Here is a 22,765-nt window from a genome sequence, read left to right on the forward strand (position 1 = left end):
CTCAGACTGCGACCTTGCCTCCTCCCCTGACTGTGACAGTGACACCGCCGGGCCACCGCCCGGCCACTGGTCTGCGAGGGCCCTCCCGGCGATCGCCGCCCGGGAGGGGTGCGGTGAGAAGAGGGTCTCCTTTGGAAGCAACGCCCCTTCTCCGCCCCTAAAGAAATCCAGGGGTTCCTCCTATTGAATGGCCGGGGAAACTGAGGCCAGGGGAGGGGGCCTACAACACAGGAAGTGGAGGCGAAGACGGGATAAAGAGCATTGACAGAAAGATACAAACAGCTTTCTAGATTTTTCTTGCTCCCTGGGGCAACCCTCGCCCTCCCCTCACAGGATGGGGGCTGGGATGAAGCGCGCGTTCCTACTGCAGCAGCTGCGGCCGCCCGTTTAAACCCCACACTCCGGGGGAGTCAGTTGCCAGGCACGCCCCAGTGGCCAGAGCACGGAGAACTCTGTAGGGCAGGGAGGTTGGGTGGGGTGGGGATGGGGAGACAGGCAGCCGAGGCCTGGAACCTTAAAGATGCCTGGAGAGAGGGCGGGGGCCAGCTGTGGAAATGCTCCCAAAGCAAGAGATGGACCTCACCGAAGCTGCTGAATCTGCAACCCCTCACGGACGGTGGAATTAAATTAGAGGCAGTGGGAACACAGATGAGGACACCTCTGAGAAGATCAGGTTCAGAACGTGGGACAGCCATCGAGAGGCGGGGTCCTGGGTGAGCTCGGTGTGCGTGTGCACGTGTGTGCTGGGCTGTGCACGCTCGTTTTCCGCATTTCACTCGCTGCCATCCTGCAGTCTGACCGGACGTGGTCCTGCTCCTCTCCCTAGCCTGGCTCTCACACAGGAATAAGTTCCCTTCCCTGAACCACAGGCTCTGGGAGTTGGGAGTTGGAAGGGACCCTAAAGTTCACCAGGTGTGACCTCCTCTCAAAGTAAAAGCCCCAGGGCAGCACGTCTCCAGTTTTAGTGAGCATGGGTATCATTTGGAAGAAAAATGCAAATTCCTGGGCCCTGCCCCAAATATTTTCATTCCCTTAAGGCTAGGATGGGACCTGCAAATCTGTATTTTGCTCTCAAGCTGCCATTTCGGAAGCACAGATTTTTGCAACTGTTCATCAATTTCAATTCAAATGCCATTTCCTTAAAAAAAAAAAAAAAAGTCCTGTTCTTACTACCACCCACCAAAAGCACCTCCACCCCAAACACTTTTTATCCCATTACCCCTTCTTATTCCCTTAGAGCCCCTGTCACTCTTGAATATGATCTTATTTACTTATTGTCTGTGTCCCCCACTAAGACGGTAAGCTCCAGGAGGGCGGGCACCTTGCCTTTGGACATCTCTGCATCCCATGCCCACTGCTATGACTGCTACATAATATGTCAATACATATTTGTTGAGTGAAACTCAGGCCTGACGTTTTAAACAGGGAGATTTCCGCTGCTGCCCTGTTCCAGTCATGGCTGGGGATTTTGGAAGCTGACATCATCCTGGGGAAAAGGCTTAGGAATTGTCACCAGGCCTCCCTTCCTCACTCTCCTGCCAGCCTCTTCCTCAGCCCTCCCCTCACACAGCTCTCCAGCACTCAGAGGAGATGCAGCCTCAGTGGAGTGACACCACGCCTTATGAGGAGGCCCACCAACCTGCTCTTGTTTGCCCTCCAGTGTGGGCAGCCCCTCCTGAACCCCCCAGGCCCAGCCAAGACCAGGCTGCAGTTTCCGACAGAACTATCCAGGTGCTTTACAGCCAACGAGGGACATCCAAAGGGGAAAGCGCTGCTCTCAGGGCCAGGGCCAGACCCCTCCTTGTGGGCTCCCTCACAGCTTCTCAGGCTAGATCCAGACCCATCAGTGGGTCAGGACATCAGTTTACTGGGTTCCAACCAGCATATTCACAAAAAGAAAATATCAGAGTGTGTTTAAGGAAGTAAGTGTAGACAGTTTGGTGAAATGTTTGTTTGAAGCATGTGTGTGCGTACAATGACGTGTAATATATTCTTGTGGGTCATGGTCAAAACAATGTGAAAAATACTTCCCTGGAGCTGCAATCCTAAGTATCTGCAACCTACCTCCACATCACTGGGGCCGGCTCACCTCCCCACGTTCAGATCTAACTCCCGTTATACCCAAAGTGGGAGCAGGGGTCTTTGCTTTTTTACTGGCCGCACGTGCAGAAGTTCCCATTACCAGGGATCGAACCTGCACCCACTGCAGTGGAAGTGCCAAGTCTTAACCACTGGGCCGCCAGGGAAGTACCAGAGTCTGCTTTTTACGTTTGCATTATTAGAAGTTTGAGTCAGGGGTGTTTCCAAATCCCAGATGAATTCTCCACTCGAATGAAAACTGCCTGCTGTCTCTGAGTGGTTCTTCCAGTCTCTACCTAACCCATCTCAACAGGCACCCTGTTCAGATGATCTGCCACCACTACCGCGCAAATGCTTATCAGCTTAGCAAGTAGTAAGTCAGGGGTCGGGGCGAATGGCTAGTTCTCAAAGTAGTCAAAGCCCCCTTCCCTCTCCTCCCCCAAAGGCATCCACATCACGCTTCATTATAATGACTGTCGTCCACCTTAAAGAAAGGGGCTGGCAGTGAAGGGACTGACCAGTCTCATCTGGTTCGTAAGACTGTCTCGTTGGATGATTTAAGGTAGCTGCAGTGAAGTGATGGGAAATTATTAAATGAACTCAGAAAATATTCTCCAAAAAATTAAAAGGAAGCAAAAGAGAAATAAAATACAAATCTCATCAAATAACGTCCTTGGAGGAGAGGTTCAGAGGTTACTTACACCTAACAAACGAGGTTCAATTTCCCACCCCAGAGGAGAGGAGGGCTCAAACGAGGCCTGAGATAGGAAATCTAAATCTGTCCTAGGGCACAAAAGGAAGTCATCACAAGGCAAGGAGAGCCCTCCTTCAGAGCCCGAAATATCCTGGACGACCTAGAAGGGACAAGAGTGGGAGAGGCGTGGCACAGAAAGGGTTTCATGAAGCAATTCATCCTTTAATTTTTCTTTTGCTCGGAGGAGTCCTGCTTTGATAAACACATTCCATTAACAGACATTACTGGTCCATTTAAGAAATAGTATTTCTCAGGGTATATGCCCAGTAGTGGGATTGCTGGGTCATATGGTAGTTCTATTTGTAGTTTTTTAAGGAAACTCCATACTGTTCTCCATAGTGGCTGTATCAATTTACATTCCCACCAACAGTGCAAGAGGCTTCCCTTTTCATCACACCCTCTCCAGCATTTACTGTTTCTAGATTTTTTGATAATGGCCATTCTGACTGGCATGACTACCTCATTGTAGTTTTGATCTGCATTTCTCTAATAATTAGCAATGGTGAGCAGAGTGAAGTAAGTCAGAAAGCGAAAAACAAACACCATATGCTAACGCATATATATGGAATCTTAAAAAAAAAATGGTACTGACAAACCTAGCTGCAGCGCAGGAATAAAGAGGTAGACATAGAAAATGGACTTGAGGACTTGGGGTAGGAAGGCGAAGCTGGGCTAACGTGGGAGTAGCATTGACATATATACACTAACAAATGTCAAATAGTTGGCTGGTGGGAAGCAGCCGCAGAGCACAGGGAGATCAGCTTGGCGGTCTGTGATGACCTAGAGGGGTGGGACAGGGAGGGCAGGAGGGAGGCTCAAGAGGGAGGGGATGTGGAGACGTATGTATGCATGTGGCTGATTCCCTTTGTTGTGCTACATCAACTAACACAGTATGGTGAAGCAATTAGACTCCAATAAAGATTAAAAATTTTTTAAAAAAAGAAATAGCAGATACTAATGTTGCTTCGAAGAGTCAACAGGAAGAAGGAAGCCTGTCTCCGCAGGAAGCATTTCTGAGTCCTGTCTTAAGTGATGGGTTCTTACTCATTACTCAGTTCTCAGAATGTGACCTGGGGAAAAACTCCACTGAGGTGTCACTTTAAAAGACTAAACGTCAAATGCTGGCTCACTGGGCACTGAAAAGGATAAAGATTCAAACTCAAACCAACCAAACCCACACAGCGGCGCCAGCACGGACACGGCGCACGGTCCAGCAAGATGGCCCTGCTTGTGCTCCCTGCGGGGTTCTCCCCACCTTTGTGAAACAGCCCTCGGCCATCCCACCTCTGTCTCCTCGAGTTCACAGGACCGTAGTGATGAACCGCGAGCACGCGGGACATCCTCGTGTGAAACCCGAGAGTGGGTGCGGCGTCCACAGCTCCTGCACTCAGTCCTCCCATAGATTCTTCCTCTGTTGCAGTCTCTATACCCACCTGCCTTTCTGGCCTCACGAGCCCTTTACACACACCAGCTTCAGGGGAACCGACTGACAGCTTTATCACATCCCGCGCTTTCCAACCCCTGTGCCTCTGCTCAGGCGGGTCTCTCCTCAGTACTTCATGGCTTCAAGGCTCAGCCTTTACAGCGCTTTGTCTCCTTCACAGAGGCCTCCTGGATCCCCCTCCTCCTCTAAATTCCCAAAGGACAGGATCCGATCTGTATGTTTCAGGGAGTTACAGCTGAGTGCACACCTTATCTGTCCTATAGGGCGATGAAGGCAGAAAAGGCTTTACCACCTTGCTCCACTGGGTCTATAATGAGATAAGTGGTCATCCAGAAGAGGAAGGGGGGAAGGGTGATTCCTGATCATCCAGCCTCTACCCATTAGCCTGCATATTTGAAGTGTCAAGAGTAGAGTGGCTAAGCCTTTATCTTTGAGTGTGTATTTCTAGAAGATTTCAACAGAGATAACTCTACTAGAGCATTATGTTACATTTGTCTCCTGAAGCAACTTGTCAGTCATCAAGACTCCAAGTCTGTGCTGAGCGCTACCCACTGACAAAGTGTAATCAGATGAACAAACCCTGAGCTCATTAACTAGGAGCTCACAGGGTATGGGTCTTGACATCAAAGCTCACCCAGAGTGCTTGCCCCAAAAGCCAATTCCCAAGCCCAAGCCGGACTAGAGCATCAGGACCCTTAGTGGGTAGAGCCCAGGAACCTGACGTGCTGAGCTCCACCTGTGCCTCTTCCCCAGCAACGCCTGTGAACCTCCACTACCCCCTAGCTGCTGCTGCCCTACACCCTGCCCGCCTGTAATGAAGCCTGTGTGGAAAAACATTAGACCTGAAGATTCCTCCTTAAACTAGCTGATGGCCTCGGGCAAGTTGTTTCCTCCTCCAGGAACAGCTAATGGTGCCTGGAGTGACTGATAGATGGCTGCAAAAGGACAAAGCCTGGGGTAGAACAGATGCTTTTTCTTAAGTGACCCAGCCTAAACAGAGTAGGTCTGTGAAGCTGGATGGAAAAATAGGTTACGTATTTATTTTTACTACACTTTAACTGAAATTTACCATTTCCTTCAATTATGAATGTAGGCAACAAACCACAGGAGTATTCGCAGTGCCTGTATCTTAACAACAGTAGAAATTACACATATTTCCCCATTTTCCTTTCTTAATAAAGAAGTATGTATCTCCATAAAATTTTTTTTAATATTCTGATCACTGTTTCAATATAACTGGTTCTTTATAAACTTATATATTTAAAAACAAGCTGATGGAAAAATACGATAAAGCAAGCATAGTAAAATGTTAATGGAAGAAGCCAGGTGTTCAGTGTGAAATTCAATTTTTCTGTATGTTTGAAGATGTTCACAATAAAATGCTGGGAAATTATCTGAGAAGCCATCCCTAGGCTTCAGCAGATCGCCAAACGGGTCTATGGCAAACAAACAAGTTAGGAACCCCTGACCTAGAGGTTCTAGTGTCCTTAACTTGCTACTCTACCCGTGAGTTCTTCACCTAGGAGGCAAAGGACCCCAAGCCCCAGTGCAGAATCCAGGAGTTAGGCTGGTAGCCTTTCCCAGACTAGGAAATCTAAAAGGTCTGCAGAACCACAGTGGGCCAGTGGTGTTTTCTCCCACCCCAGCAGTCCAACGTCAATCTCAGACCTCACAGCTCTAAAGAGAGGAAAAAAATTCCTGACCACATTCATCTTTGCTCAAAATTACACCTGCTCCAATACACAAGTGGCAAAATACTACAAACAACTTAAATGTTAATCAATAATGGTGTAGTTAAATAAATTATGGTACCTCCCAAAACAGATACACAGGACAATAAACCATCCATTAAAAAGAATAAAATAGATTTCCAGTTCATATAAAATGATCTCCAAGATAGATTAGTAAATGAAAAAAAGCAAAATACAGAAGAGTGTATACATTATATACTACGATTTGCAATTTTAAAAGATGTTTTTATATGCATAAACTCTCTCTTGAAGAATGCACAGAAAAAAGAAACTGGTAATCCTGGTTTTCTCAGAGGAAAAAAAAAAAAGGACAACTGGGGGCCTGGGGCATGAGGGAGACTGATTTTTGCACTGTTTGAATTCTGTTATCATGAGTATGAACCATTACCACGTGAAGAGAATAAATAAATTCACTGTTCCTGAAAAAAATAAAAAGAAAGAAAAACTTACCCCAGGGTAGGACACTAGTCAAACCCAGGAAACAAGGCCAGGAGCTCGAGAGCATCTGCCAGCGCTCTGGGCAGGGCTAGCCCAGCCCCCTTCCCAGACCCTGCAGAGAAGACGCCTCCAGAGAGCACACCTGCAGTCCCCCGACCACTCAGGACTGCAGCTGTTACAGGTCCTAGGAGTTGACCAACCAGACCCAGAATCCAATCCTGGGGCAGAGGGAGGGGGAGCAGAGCTGCCAGCTGCCTCTCCTGGAGGCTGGCACCCTGGTCCTGTCTTCCCTGTGATACTTAGGAAGAGTTCCTCGTTTAGACAGACCACCAGCAATACTACTTGCTTCCTAATGCCCAGCAGCAAATCTGCAAGACTCAGTTTCCCCACTTCTGGAGAGCACATTGCTCTCTAATTCTAAGTCAAATCACTCTTACTTGCAGGATACAAAATTAATGCACAGAAATCTCTTGCATTCCTATACGCTAATGATGAAAAATCTGAAAGAGAAATTAAGGAAACACTCTCATTTACCACTGCAACAAAAAGAATAAATACCTAGGAATAAACCTACCAAGGGAGACAAAAGACCTGAATGCAGAAAACTATAAGACACTGGTGAAAGAAATTAAAGATGATACCAACAGATGGAGAGATATACCATGTTCTTGGATTGGAAGAATCAATATTGTGAAAATGACTATACTACCCAAAGCAATCTACAGATTCAATGCAATCCCTATCAAATTACCAATGGCATTTTTTATGGAACTAGAACAAAAACTCTTAAAATTTGGATGGAGACGCAAAATTCCCCGAATAGCCAAAGCAGTCTTGAGGGAAAGAAATAGAGCTGGAGGAATCAGACTCCCTGACTTCAGACGATACTATAAAGCTACAGTAATCAAGACAATATGGTACTGGCACAAAAACAAGGGCTGGGGGTGGTGGTGTGATGAAATGGGCGATTGGGATTGACATGTATACACTGATGTGTATAAAATGGATGACTAACAAGAACCTGCTGTATAAAAAAATAAATAAAATTAAATTTAAAAATTAAAAATTTTGAAGAAAATGTTTATAGATTCATGTAAGTGAATATATCTATAATAGATTCAAATGAAAAAAGAAAACTGCAATGCATGGAAATATTATTTTAGGAAAAAATTATGTAGCTATGACAGTAAGCCTTCCGATTCAGGAACTTGGTGTGGCCTGCCATATGTGCAGATCTTACTTTGTGCCCTTCAGTAAGATTTCACATTTCTTTTATTTAGGTTCTTTAACATTTTGTTAAATTTAAATGTATTAAGTGTGTATTATAAGCGGTGTATTTTCCCCTGTCCATTTCTAACTGGCTACTACTCATATTAAAAATAAAAACAATAAGAAAAACAAAAACAAAACCCAACTTATCAGTTTGTGTCTTATGTAACTTTATAACTTCTTATAAATTCTTATACCACTTTACAAATTCTCTTTTTAATTCTAGTAATCTTTTACTAGATTCTCATGGGTTTTTGAGACCTCTACAATTACAGGCAAATTATGCTTTTCTAATATTACAAAATTATTTCATACCCTTATCTATTTCATCAGACCAGATCTCTACAAATAATGAATCACATTATTAAGAGTAAGTACCTCCTGTGCCTGATTTTAAGGAAACAGCCTCAGAAATTTGCCATTTAGTATATTTGCTAAAAATTTTTGGTAAATGTCTTTATCATTATGCAATAACTTCCTTCCCTTCCTAACCTACTTAGAAGTTTTATTAGGAAAAGTTGCTAAGTGTTATCAAATGCCTTTGTAGCATTTTTCATATAACCTAATTGTTTTTCTCCTTTAATTTGCTGTTGTAAAAAATTCAAGTTTTGTTTTAATTCAGACTTCATCTTTAATACCAGACAACGAGACTGCCCTAAGACCAGAAAGTGCCAGATGCCATCCAGGAGCGATTGGAAGGACACTACATAATGCCTCTCTTTGTCCTGATTGTTTTGGACACTGAATTCTGCTTTTTCAAATATGAAAATTGCCACCCCTCCTTCATTTTTGTTTGCATTTTCCCAATATCTTTGTCTATTTTTCAAATTGCTTGTTATCTTGTTTTACAAGTGTTTCTTCAAATAATACACATTTGGGCTTCCTTGGTGGCGCAGTGGTTGAGAGTCCGCCTGCCGATGCAGGGGACACAGGTTCGTGCCCTGGTCCAGGAAGATCCCAAGTGCCGTGGAGCGGCTGGGCCCGTGGGCCATGGCCGCTGAGCCTGCGCTCCGCAACAGGAGAGGTCACAACAGTGAGAGGCCCGCATACCGCAAAAAAAAACAAAAACAAAAACAAATAATACACATTTGAATCTGACTTTTCAGCCCATCTGACAGTCTCTGTCTCCTGAGTGCATTCATGCTTAGGGAAGTAATTAATGTACTTGGTTTTATTCCTTCCATCTTAAATACAATCTCACTTTCCTTCTTCTTACTTTTGCTGAATTAGCCATTTTCGTCCCTGTCATTTATTCCTGTTCCTTTTTCCTCCCTGTCATTCCTCTGCTTGTCTTTCTTTCCTGTCAGTTTTGAAGTCCTACTGTGCTTTAAAGATCAGCTCATGCCTATATATTCCTGAATCATCTTCAAATATATATATTCTATCAAAAGAAAATAATAATGTTATACAATATGTGGGGGCTTCCCTGGTGGCGCAGTGGTTAAGAATCCGCCTGCAAATGCAGGGGATATGGGTTCGAGCCCTGGTCCGGGAAGATCCCTCATGCCGGGGAGCAACTAAGCCCATGTGCCACAACTACTGAGCCTGTGCTCTAGAGCCCGCGAGCCACAACTACTGAGCCCACATGCCACAACTACTGAAGCCCACACTCCTAGAGCCCGTGCTCGACAACAAGAGAAGCCACCGCAATGAGAGGCCCACACACCACAACGAAGAGTAGCCCCCACTCGCCGCAACTAGAGAAAGTCCGTGCATAGCAACGAAGACCCAACGCAGCCAAAAATAAATTAATTTAAACAAATGTTATACAACATGTATTTTTTTTATACAACATGTATTTTTATACTATATGTATTTTTAACACACATGCACCAAGCATCTATAGCTGCTCACACCTCCCTCAACCCCGAACAGGACAGAAGCTTTAGTTCTAGGTTACCGTTAAGTTTTTCTTTAAAGGATGACTCTTCTATTTCAAAAGTCCCTACTTAGCATTTATATTACAAAGTCCTAGTCACATCATTATTATCTATTTAACTTTAATAATATATATATTGCAAGATTCGCTGCTCCCATTAACTGTCCTCAGGTAAGTACATGGACAGAATACTTCTTAAATGCCTGCACTTGTGACAATGTTTATTTTGCCCTGACGAATGAATGATGTCTTTTCCTGGTTAGTGATTTTGGGGCCTTAGTCTTCTTCCCTCAGGATTCTACAAATGTTGCTCCAGGAATTTAACTGTTAGTGTTGCTGATAAAAAAAAAAAGTCTGAAGCTAATTGATTCTCTTTCCATTGCAAATAAATAATCTGTTCTTTGGGTCTCAAAACTTTAAGATTCGTCCTTATCCTTGGTCTTCAGGAATTTCATCAACGTGTGTCTACACATATATTCTTACGTTAATCCTGCCTGGGACTCAGAAAGACGATTACTTCTCTACTTATTTCTTTTCTACCTCCAGACTCCTTTGTTTCATGTTATGACTTCTGGATCTGTCTTGTGAATTTATCTCTAGATAATTCTATTCTACATTGTCGGGTATATCTTGGGCTTCCAGATGTGACTCGAGAAGTATCATAATCTTTACCTATTCAATTTTTTAATCAAAAAGGAAATTTGTTGTATATGAAAGCTGTTAAGAGTAAATCCTAAGCGTTCTCTCACAAGAAGAAAATTTTTTTCTATTTCTTTAATTTTAAATCTATAGGAGAAGATGCATGCTCGCTAAATTTGCCGTGGTAATCACCTCATGACGTACGTAAATCAAGTCATTATGTTGTACACCTTAAACTTACACAGTGCTGTATGCCAGTTGTATCTCAGTAAAACCGGAAGAAAAGAATTAAATTTGTTCTGATTGCAAAAAAAAAAAAAAAAATCTCATTTCATGGGAAAATACATGGTCTTGCCGATATTAAAAAAAAAAATAAAAAGGAAAGTAAAGCTACAATTATATACCCATTAAGCAAACAAAGTAAAAACAGAGATCCCAGGCTCGTTCACACTGCTGATAACCACGTAATGTGGTTCAATCTTTCTGGAAAGCTATTTGGCATTGAAGGGCAATTACCAAATGTGTTTAAGTCCACTTCTGGAGAAAGCTTTACAAAGCGTAATGACCTACACAAATTTAAGTTATTGATTTCCCCAAACACACATTAACCCAGGGTGTTGCCTCTCCCTCTCCCCCTAAACCTGCATTCAGCAGCAGCATTTTGTCTCTGACACTGGCTCCTTGAAAATGGTCATAAATTATCACAAATGGTAGAAGTTATGATCCTGTTTATGTAAAACACACACAAAACAAAACCCAAAAACCCATGTACTTGTATATGTACATATGTGAATATTTACAAAAGCACCGAATATGGTCTGGAAGGACACATGCTAAGCCAGCTGACCTCAGCTTCTAAGGAGGGGCACGGGATGCGGCAAGGTTGTGACTAAAGCATATTTTCACTTTTCACTCTGATCTCACTCTGAGAGTGTTATCTATGTATTACTTACATACTTTTCAAAATGTCCTTCCACTAATCAAAATAAAGTCAACTGGAGTTGGGAACTGTCTATTTAGGTGCATCCAGCTACCTCCTGAACTCTTGACATTTGAACAACTGCCCTTCCTGAAGTGATTAAGATTCCCTTGATTCCATTTACTAGAGCTGTTCTTAAAGTAATGGTAAAATTCTGGCACTATTGCAAGGTTATAATTACGGCTAGGAGACCCCAAAATACCTAAAGCCTGGTCTTAACCAAATATCCCTCCTTGTGTGGATATTAGAGAAAATGTGCACGGACTAAATGTACTAGTACAGACAATTTTAGACTGCTGGGCTTGGCTGAACGGAATGCTCCTTTCTCAATGTCTAATTAGGCCTAAATAGTTTGACCAATTTAGATATTCACATCTGCTAATTTCATCCCTCCAACAATCAAATTCAAAGTTCAGATGTTATCCTGAGAGAGGTTATTTGAATCCGCGCTCACTAGCCTGTAGCCGGGGAGATGAAAACAAGAGAAACCACAGGGGCACTTTCCCCCATGCTAGTGTCCAGCTGGCCCCATCTTAGTCCTTTTCTGGCCGGGACACTGGCCCTGTGACATGACCCACTGTCCTTGGACCTCTGCAAGCTTTGGCATGTCCTGTTCCCAGGCAGAGGAGGCTGAACAGGAAATGGGGAAGGTCTGGCACTAGATGGGCATCTTTTAGAAGAAAGACAAGGCTCTGGCCCAAGCCAGCAGCACATGAATTTATACAGTGTAACCATGGCTCCATTTAAGTCTCTTCCTCCTCACAGACTGGTCCCTTACGAAGTCTCCTGACTACAAGGACACTGGTCTAACCCAGTCAGGTCAGCCCAGCTCAGTCAGTCAATAGCTTACAGATGGTCAATGTAAGTCTTGGCTGTTACAACCGAAGTGGGATCTTATTTGCTATAAAAAAAAAAGTATAAAAGCAGGGACTACAAGTCACCTATAATAATGAAAACTTGGACACAACTCCTGAGCCCAACAACAGGGAAACACCTAAGCAAACTTACTTCTTTCTCTTCCTTCAAAGGCACACCTCAGAGATATTGCAAGTTCGGTTCCAGACCACCACAATGAAGCAAATATCATGATAAAGTGAGTCATACAAATTTTTGGTTTCCCAGTCCATATAAAAGTTATGTTTACACTATACTGTAGTCTATTAAGTGTGTCATAGCATTATGTCTAACACAACAATGTACATACCTTAATTTTAAAATTAAAAAAATTACAAGAGTAACATCAAAGATCACAGATCACCATAACAAATGTAGTAAAAGTTTGAAATATTTCAGAAATTACCAAAAACGTGACAGAGACATGAAGTGAGCAAATGCTGTTGGAAAAATGGTGCTGACAGATTTGTTCAACACAGGGCTGCCACAAACCATCAGTCTGTAAAAAATGCAAACCCAATAAAGGAAAGTGCAATACAACATGTGTCTGTAAATAAGATACATTAATAAATGTAGCTGCACTGAAAAACAGAGAATTGTATAATAAAGGGACCAATTTGTTTCAAGGAATTCCTGAAACAAATAAAGCAGACGGATTCTGATCAACAGAAAAGCTGATCGCCCCAGACAGGAAAGATAAAGGGCTCCATGAGAAGCAGACGGGACCCCAACCAAGCCCCAGTGACCACCCAGAGGCAGAGTGGCAGGGAGTGGGACCGAGGGCAGGCTGTGAGGCAGGCAGAGAGCATGCAAAGCTCCCATGAAAGTCAGGCCCAGAGGTAACTGCTCGGAGCCCCACAAGTTCCAGCCAAAGACGTAAGGATGAGAAAAAGCATATCAGAAAGACTCCAAATTACCATTCTGTGCAGACAGGATTTTGAAATCAACAGAAAAGCTATTAAAAAAGAGTCCAGTAAGATGGCAGATAAGATAAATATTCAAAACAACCAATTAAACACAAACTCTATATAATCAGTCAGGGGGGAAAAGGGTATTTTTCAGAGTAGCAATAAAAAATATAAAAATGTAAACACAAAATATAATACAGCTGGAAATTAAAATCTTTGTAAATTAGGACCTCTCTGAAGAAAATTACAAATCTCGTTGCAGGGTGTTTTTAAAAATCTCAGCAAGTGGAGAAATGCCATACTTCTTTCTTTTTTTTCTTTTCCTTTTTTTCATAGGTAAGAAGTGGATTCATTTAGAGAGAAACACACTCCACAGAGTGTGGGCCATCTCAGAAGACGAGAGGCCAGAAATGCCATATTTCTAAGTAAGAAGATAATACTATAAAGATAATGATTCTCCCCAACTTAATCTGTACATTTAAATTAAAACCCCAAATGGTTTCTTTTGGGATTCTGAAAAACTGATACTATGAACTACCTGAAAAAACACAATCAATAATTAAAAAAAAAAAAAAGAATGAAAATGCCCTATCAGATAATCAAAATTTACTGCAAGGTTAAAAAGAAGGCTGATATCAAAAACAGAATACCATTTCCACACTGATCAGATTAGCAAAAGTTAAAATTTGATGATGCCCAGTGGTGGCAAGGGCACAGAGTGGCACTTACATATATTCTAAGTGGGACTGAAAACTGGTAAACTTTTTTGCAGGTCAAGTCACATCATACGTTGAAACATTTTATGTTTTAAAAAATTTTTAATTTAATTTAATTTAATTTTGTTTCTAGAAGCTGCACCACGTGGCATGTGGGATCTTAGTTCCCTGACCAGGGATCGAACCTAAGCTCCCTGCACTGGAAGCGCAGAGTCTTAACGACTGGACCAGCAGGGATGTCCCATATATCGAAACTTTAAATGCACATAACCTTTGAGTCAGTAATTGTGAGAACTTACCCATCACTATACTTGAAAAGCGTGCCAGGATACCTGTTTAAAGATGTTCGTCGCACCTTTTCTTTGTAATAAAAAAAGAAATGGAAATAACCTAAATACCTGTGGGGACTTCACAAGTAAACTCCGACACATCCGCATGTAACACAGTATACTATGGAGCTGTTAAAAAGAACGGGGTAGATCTGCAGGTGCTGCTAGTGGAAGACTTTTCTAAGGTCTATCAGATGAAACAGCAAGGGGTGGAACACTGCAAAAAATTCAATCTCACTGAAAACGTTTACACTGGTAATATGCGTAGGAATATTTTGAAGGAATATGTGAAAAACCATTAACAGTGGTTGCTTTTGGAAAGAGACATTAGAGGTGGGAGAGGAGAGGGAGACTGCCTTTTCATTTTTTAGATCCCTTTCTGCTGTTTTGAACTTTTTATTTGCATAATGCTAAAAATTGTGGTTCCTTCCACTGTGGTACTGGCATAGGAACAAACAGATCAATGAAACAAAACTAGATTTCCACTTGTGTGTGTGTGTGTGTGTCTGTGTGTGTATACACACTAGTATATATATTCTAATATATATTTGAATAATGATAAACTGTTATTCATCTGGAAATAATAATATAGTTAGACTTTAGGTCATCAAGAAAACAGAAACTGGGACTTCCCTGGTGGCGCAGTGGTTAAGAATCCGCCTGCCAATGCAGGGAACACGAGTTCGAACCCTGGTCTGGGAAGATCCCACACGCCGCGGAGCAACTAAGTCCGTACACCACAACTACTGAGCCTGCGCTCTAGAGCCCACGAGCCAGAACTACTGAGCCTGCATGCCACAACTGCTGAGGCCCGTGCGCCTAGAGCCCGGGCTCTGCAGTAAGAGAGGCCACTGCAATGAGAGGCCCATGCACCACAACTAGGATTAGCCCCTGCTCGCCACAACTAGACAAAGCCTGCGCACAGCAACGAAGACCCAACGCAGCCAAAAAAAATAAAGAAAAAAAAAATAAAAAAGAAAATCAGTTATGCACCGGGAAAAAAAAAACTCAGGTTAAATTCCCTAATTCACACCTTATACCTACATAAATTTTAGAAAAAAATCAAAATTTAGAAGAAATAACAATGAAAGCACCTGAATTAGATAAAGAAGACCAAGGGATCAGAGAGATTACTTTCTACATTATATACTTCTGCACCGTTTAATTACTTGCAATGACTTTTATTACCCATGAAAACAAAGACTGTTCCACTGCAGGTTTGGGAGTAGGGAGATATGGCCAAGTTTTAACAGCATGGAGCATACAAATGAAATAATTACTTGCAATGACTTTTATTACCCATGAAAACAAAGACTGTTCCACTGCAGGTTTGGGAGTAGGGAGATATGGCCAAGTTTTAACAGCATGGAGCATACAAATGAAATAATTACTTGCAATGACTTTTATTACCCATGAAAACAAAGACTGTTCCACTGCAGGTTTGGGAGTAGGGAGATATGGCCAAGTTTTAACAGCATGGAGCATACAAATGAAATAAAATCGGATACTAAGAGCAAAGCCAGCCTGTAACTAGGCCCTACTCTTGGTTCCACCTCCTCCTGTGGATGAGCGAGTGCTCTCTCACGGAGGCACGATGGTCCCCTGAGCAATTCACTCAGGAGGAAGCCAGGCGAGGACCAGCACAGGATGTTAAGTAGACACTACAAAACAAAGTCCTGGTCTTCTCCTCTCCCACCTTGTTCCTGTTTTGGTGACCTCCGTTTTTCCACTTTTTACATTTGTTCTGGGGTGCTTTTTTGTGGCCTCATTTGAAATAATAGGCCACATCTTAGGATCTGAAAATGCCAAACTAGGAGCTGCTTTCTACCACTTTCCCCAAGATATACTTTGTGGAACACTATTTTGGAAGATGTTAACAGAAACAGCAGGAAAAAAGCACTCTTAGGCAAATAAGGCTGGGAAATGCTGCATAACTGCATAACCTCCTCTTGGGGGGCGGGGGGGGGCGGGAATCACAAAGTATATTATATTTGCATGTTAAAGGCACTTCTGTAAAGAAAACAGTTTTATTTAATACCAAATGTCTCCCAAGTTTCATTTTTGCACAATGCACAGACACTTTGGGGACAATGTATGGTTAAAAAACAACATTCCACAAAACAATGTGCTAGATTCTGCTCTCGATCATCCTAAAGGAAAAGTAACCCACATGACACCCAGTCTCTAGAAATCTCCAGGACTGGCTGGTACTCTCTCCCAATGGATGAGGAAGCTGGTCTAATTTTCTTCTTCCAGTAGATTCTCTGATTTCAGCTGGGCCTTCCTTATTCTCTCCAAGTTCCGTTGTTGGTATTTTCTTTTAAAAAAGCCACACTAAAACAAAGGGAGGGAAGCCCGATTACAGGCCTAACCTAACCATCTGCTTTAGAAAACCATCTACCTGGTTGTTGCCAAAAGAGTCCCCATGCTCCTCTGCTTCCTCTGAATCTCTCCTGATAACCCAATCCTTCAAGACCCGTCTTAAATACTGCCTTTCCTGTGCTCAGTCCCCAGTCAGAAGAGATTTTCCACCTTCCTCTGAACCCCCAGAGCACTTTAACCTTTTCAACTTAACTAATTCTGCAAAGTACTTCAGTTTCAGCTGTATTGGGTCATATATCTATGTAAAAGTACTCAGCCTACTGGGCTGAGGGTAGAAAGAGATCAAGTACAGCCTCCTACACATCAAGAAACTCACAACCTAGTGAGAAGGGAACTAACTGGAATAGAGTGTGACGACTGCCCCTTGGAAGGGTTTCTAGAGGGGAGCTCAAAGGAAAAGCATAAAGCTCAGCTCAGAGGACTCAGGAATCTCTGGGCTGAGTTTTAAGGGAAGAGTGAGAGCAAGTCAAAAAGAAGGAAAGGGCTTACGGGTGTAGAGAGCCTAACTGCAAACACAGAGACACGAACCTATTTAGTTCAGTGTGTTGAGAAAAAAGCAAGACTTAAAGGTGGAGAAAGTAGAGGTCAGAGTGGAAGGTCTTGAATAGCAGTGAAAGAGTCTGAACATCAAAACAGGGGAAGGAAAGAAAAGGACTTAAATAGGGGAACGACAATCAGGTTCGTTTTAGGAAAATATCTCGGTACTCCAATTCTTCAGTTAGACCTTTATCTTTTTCAGACAGAAACTGTCTTACTCATTTGCCTCAACAGGCCTGTGGCTGAAGGAAGAGGGAAAGGTGGTCACGAGGCCAGGGAAGCTGCTCTAGGTCAGGGGCTGGCTGTCCTAAGGAGGACTGTGCCCAACACCAGAACCTTTACGAACATGAGTGGAACCGACCTTGACTAGGATGACTATAATCACGATCAAAACCAGAAGGCCACCAACACTGCTTTTAATAATGAGAGACAGAGAATACGCCTCCTCATCTTTCAGGAAGATGACAGTGATCTGGAACAAAACAAACAGATCATCCAATAAGTCAGGTAAGGCAAAATGAGAAAAAAATTTCACGTTATTTTAAGGAGCAAAATGTGAGAACTTGGCAACATACAGTGTATTGATCAAAACTGATGACAGGGAACTTCGCTGGTGGCGCAGTGGTTAAGAATCCACCTGCCAATGCAGGGGACACAGGTTCAAGCCCTGGTCCAGGAAGATCCCACATGCCGCGGAGCAACTAAGCCCGTGCACCACAACTACTGAGCCCACGTGCCACAACTACTGAAGCCTGCACGCCTAGAGCCCGTGCTCTGCAACAAGAGAAGCCACTGCAATGAGAAGCCCACGCAATGCAACAAAGAGTAGCCCCCACACGCAGCAACGAAGACCCAATACAGCCAAAAGTAAAATAAATAAATAAATACCAATGGAATTTTTTTTGAAAAGTGTACACACCAATGGTTTTTAGTATATATATAAAAAAAAAACTGATGACAGTAAAGCAAAAAGCTAAACATTTCTGATGCAGCACCTAAAATTATCTGATGAGATTTGTGGTTTCTGCTTCCACATGTAAGGAGCTTGAGAGTCACCACTCCATGCTAACAAGTAAAAAGCTGAACAAACTGAAAAATCAACAATTTTTGGATCCCTGAGAGAGCGGAGGCCACAAGGCACATTGCTGCCCCCAAGAGCGGAGGGAGAGACAGAGACTGACACAGAGAGCAGAGGCTCACCAGCACCAGGGAAGGAAAACCTGAACTGCAACTGATGGGCTGCTGGAAGCACAGTGCTCACAACCCTGGGGCTTACAAACTCCAGGAAACCCAGTCGCGGGGCTGAGGTTTTCTCCAGGAGCTTGACCAGGTTCCCACAGTATACACTGGAGAAAAAACCCTTCATGCTTCCAGCAGGGGGAGGGGAAGAGGAACCATTTTGAAATAAGCCAGAGAACCCTCATCTTAACAAGGCCTGTCCTCAGGGGAAACTAGTTAACTAGCCTAACCTGCTGGGTAATATCAGAGCCTAACTATCCTGGGGGAAGGGAAGTACCCAACTCAAGCCCACTCTAGCCATCCTGTCCCACCTAATGGGGTTGAATAAGACTGAGAAACAGGGGTGAAGTTCGCAGTCCAGAGGCACAGGCTCATTAAAAGACTGAGGCCTAATCACAGAAGGACAGCACACTGCCCCTCCCCAACACCTCACCACATTCATGAAGGTCCGTCTACAGCATTTCCTTTTACCTGGTACAGCGTGTCCAGCTACCAAGAGAAAATTACCAGGCATACCAAAAAGCAAAAAAACAACTTGAAGAGACAGAGCAAGCATCAGAACCAGACACGGCGAGAATGCTGGAATTATCAGAGCAGGAATTTGAAACAACCATGATGAATACGCTAAGGGCTCTAACGGTTAGCGCAGTCAGCACACATGAACAAAGAAAACGAGCAGGCGGGCAATGTTAGTGGACAGATGGAAATCCTAAGAAAGCAGCAAAAAGAAACGTTAGAGATGAAAACCCGCTGTAACAGGAAATGAATGCCTATGATGCGCTCATTAGTAGACTGGACATGGCTGAGGAAAGAATCTCTGAGCTACAGATAGCAACAGAATCCTCGAAAAGCAAAGAAAACAAAAACTAAAGACAAAACCAAAGGAAAAAAAAAAGCCAGAGCACAGTAAAATTATCTGATGACCAAAATATTTTATACAAACTATTTTGGTCTCTTATCTAGAAGAGTTATGTCTGCCAGGAAACTGTGACCTTCTGTTTGTGTGTGTGTGAGAGACAAGAGAACGAGAGAGGGAAAGAGAGAGGGAGAGAGCGAGAGCGAGAGAGAGAGAGAGAGGTTCTATTAAGGAGCCTCTGACAGTTTAATAGAGGGTCCCAACAAATTAAGATCTCTAGGGTTTAAAGAACACTGAAAGACGGAAAATCAAGATTCTACATCCAGGTATGCCCCAAGCTCACCATCTTCAAAATGATTTCTAAGTCCCTTCCAACTCTGTTCTGACAACTCTTTTTGATCTTGCCTAATGACTGATAGGACATTTTCTGACATGAAATACATGACAAAGATAAGGGTCTGCTCTTCACCAGACTAATGTCAGTGACACAGTAATAAATGCAGAATGGCGTCCACGTGTACTATTGAAAAGCCCTTCCATTAGAAGCCACCCCAGCATTGCTGTCCAGAGGCTCTCTCCATCCCAGGGCTCAAGTGGAAAACCCAGGGGACGTGCTTCCCAAGTGAGACCCAGACATGGCCCTCCCAAGTTGTGCCCAGCACACAGACCACGGCCAGAAGGCCATCAAGACACCTCTGCCTGCCCAAAACACTGAATTCCCTTCATCCAAGTGTTCAAGCACCAAGGTCAGGGATGCTTCGGACAGAATTTCTGTATGGGGTGGAAGGCTGGACAAATTTACCTTTGAGGCCTCTTCGAATTAAGTCATAAACACTTCCAAGGGTTGACCCTCCAGGCACTGTTTAACTCATATAAGCTGAACTTAAGTTCTGGGCCTTGGGAATAGCGAGGGAGCAACGCAACAGAGAAGAAGAACAGGAAGAGAGCTGTTTTTTTCCTTCATGGAAGAGTAAAGGCAGCGGGGAGTATGGGGAGAAGACTTGAGAACCTGAGGTTTCAGAAAGTAATGATAGGAAGTCCCAAGATGACAGTAATGTAACATGTCAGGTTTGAGTAGAGTATTCCTATTTCTCAAAGCCTCTTCCTTTTTTCCTCTTCCAAAACCACAGGTTCCTAAAGTGCCCTAAAGGTGTCCTAGTAGAGGTGAAGGGAGAAGCAGGACACAGAATACCCCTGCTTGTAGAAAACACTCTTGGTGGCCCACCCAACAGCCATTCTCTCCTTTCCTAGTTTGTTCAGAAGTCATGACTGGTCTAAGCTGATCATGACAAAGTCATCCCACTTTGCCAGTGACTGACACGAGATCTAGTTCTCACTAATAAGTTACAAGGAGATTATCTGCTAGGAGTTTTTAGGAAAATTGTCCTTGAAAAGAGAAGGCTGAAATTCCCTGGCAGTGCAATGGCTAGGACGCTGCGCTTCCACTGCAGTGGACATGGGTTCAGTCCCTGGTTGGGAAACTCAGATCCCACAGGTCACACGTAGTACAGCCAAAAAAAAAAAAAAGGCAAGAAAAGGGAAGACAAATGAGGAAAAACTCCTTTTGCTACTGACCTCTTGGCTTCCTATTTTGTATACTGCCATGTGAAACTATATCGCTGGGAGAAGTGGAAGTGGCAACTTTGTGGCAGCCACAAGGGAAGGCATCCCCAGCACACAGAGGGTAGAGCACAAGATTCAAAGGGGCCAGCCCATTGACACTGGTCTGCCTCCCTCACTGGATAAACAACAGAGGCCTTTATGGTACATTAGTGCTAGTGTCTTGCAGCTGAAATGTAAATACTTTGCTTGGGGTCTTGAATTTTAAAAAAGGAAAATCACTGTGGGGACTCTATGCTATAGAAATAAAAGCATCAGTAAGTAAAAGGGGGAAATTTATACATAAATTATTTAAGAATGCATGTAAGAAACTGTTAACAGTAATTCCCTTTGGGAAGAGGGAATCAGGGGTGTGGAAAGGGGGAAGTAAAGGAACCATTATTTTTTGCTTGGGATCTTTGTGTAAGGCTTGGATTTTCTTGCTTTTCTATTTAAAAAGAAAAAAAGTCTGAGCAATGGGATAATGGGGCACTTCTCTTTCTTCCATATCATTTTCTGTATCAGAAATACTTAAAAATAAAAGGAAATGTTTTTCCTGACATGTTTGGAGAACTGCACCTTTCCCCTCCTCCAGGGAGGAAATCAGAGGACCTAATGTTTAGCGATCCAGTCTCACCCTCTTGACATTCCCTCCGATACTGAATCATGCCTAACTACAGAGCTCACAGATGGACAATCTCTGACACCGGCAGCACATCTAGGTGAGTGTCAACAAGAATGACAACTCAGGGTGGCACACACAGTATTCGGCCCACAGATCACAAAGGTCAGTCTGACTTGTAGTCATTCTTCTGCAAAACGAATCCAAGAGTTCTAGTACTTAGTCTAAGACTTATAAAAAAATATGCATTCCTGAGTATTGTGTGCGACATTGTAACTAAACACTGATACCACACACTAAGAAGAGAGTTGTTATATACCCCCTCCCCCAAAATTTCCCACCTAAGAAATTTAAAAAAAAATACATTTTCAAATCAAAGTATATATAGCTGCTGATTCCAGCCTAGTTATTTCAACTGAGACTTCCTCTGCTTAGGCCTCTTATTCAGTTGCCTCATTTCAGAGACAGAAAAACTGAGGCAGAAGCTGAGTAACTCAAGGTCACGGAGGCAGTTGCTGGCAGAGTCAAGATCAGAGGTGATAAGACTAAAACAGGAAGAGGGCAACAGCCAAGTGTCTGTACAGGGGCGCTGAGGCCAGGCACAGTTTTCCCAGGACATCACCCAGAGAACGAGAAGACAGCCAGGGATTACCTTAGTTCTATGGTTCTCTGCATTGAGCCCCTCATATAGAGATTTGTTGAAAGATATTTCACCAAGGATGTGCAGCTCAGTCACATCTCTTCGTAACTATAAGATGCGGAAGAAAAAAAAACGAAACACATTTTAGACATGGACTTACTGTTCTTTTTTTTTTTTTTAGTTAACTTCTAAAAAAAATTTTATTGGAGTATAGTTGATTCAAAACAGACTTACTGTTCTTGGACAGCACTCATCATCTGTCCCTTTAAACGTGTTCCTTCTCCAGTATTTCCTCAGCAATCACAAAGTTACCCAAGCAAGAAACCTGCAGTTATACCTCAACTTCTTTTCCCTTATCCTTTACTTCATGCCACACCCTTACTGACCTACCCACATGCCCCAAGTCAGTTGTTGATGATTCTTTTTTTAGCCTCTCTTGCACCTGTCCCTTTTTCTCCATCCTCATTGCTACTTCTTCAGCTGAGATCTCATCATTCTCACCTGGATCATCACAAGACGTTAAACTAGACTTCAGTCCCTACTATTTTTTTTTTTTTTTTCGCGGTACGTCGGCCTCTCAAGTCCCTACTTTTGAATGAGTCATCAGGTAAGGCCTAAGAGGTAACATGTGAGTTAAATATAAGAAGAAACCACATACATACAAGATCTATGAGAAAAGCAGTGTCATGCAAAAGGAACAGCAAGTACAAAGATCCTGTGGCCAGAACAATATTGGCAAACTGGAGTATAAAAAGCTGGGAAGGGCTTCCCTGGTGGCGCAGTGGTTGAGAGTCCGCCTGCTGATGCAGGG

At 43.1% G+C, this 22,765-nt stretch overlaps 2 protein-coding genes across 2 annotated transcripts in view; both read right to left on the minus strand.

Moving 5' to 3' along the window:
• P2RX5 (purinergic receptor P2X 5) overlaps positions 1 to 4,173 on the minus strand; it is a 19,444-nt gene extending 15,271 nt beyond the window's left edge. Inside the window, exon 1 of the mRNA XM_024736143.1 lies at positions 4,089 to 4,173. Coding sequence (XP_024591911.1) covers positions 4,089 to 4,173 — 85 coding nt within the window. The remainder of the gene's footprint in view (positions 1 to 4,088) is intronic.
• An 11,293-nt stretch (positions 4,174 to 15,466) lies between these two features.
• Positions 15,467 to 22,765, minus strand: part of ITGAE (integrin subunit alpha E) — a 59,379-nt gene continuing 52,080 nt past the window's right edge. Inside the window, exons 29-31 of the mRNA XM_024734341.1 lie at positions 21,967 to 22,062; positions 17,360 to 17,470; positions 15,467 to 16,413 (exon numbers count right to left, since the gene is read on the minus strand). Coding sequence (XP_024590109.1) covers positions 16,318 to 16,413; positions 17,360 to 17,470; positions 21,967 to 22,062 — 303 coding nt within the window. The 3' untranslated portion in view covers positions 15,467 to 16,317. The remainder of the gene's footprint in view (positions 16,414 to 17,359; positions 17,471 to 21,966; positions 22,063 to 22,765) is intronic.

Source organism: Neophocaena asiaeorientalis, unplaced genomic scaffold (genome assembly GCF_003031525.2).
Source record: "Neophocaena asiaeorientalis asiaeorientalis breed wild unplaced genomic scaffold, Neophocaena_asiaeorientalis_V1.1 scaffold129, whole genome shotgun sequence".
NCBI classification, from domain to species: Eukaryota; Metazoa; Chordata; class Mammalia; order Artiodactyla; family Phocoenidae; genus Neophocaena; species Neophocaena asiaeorientalis.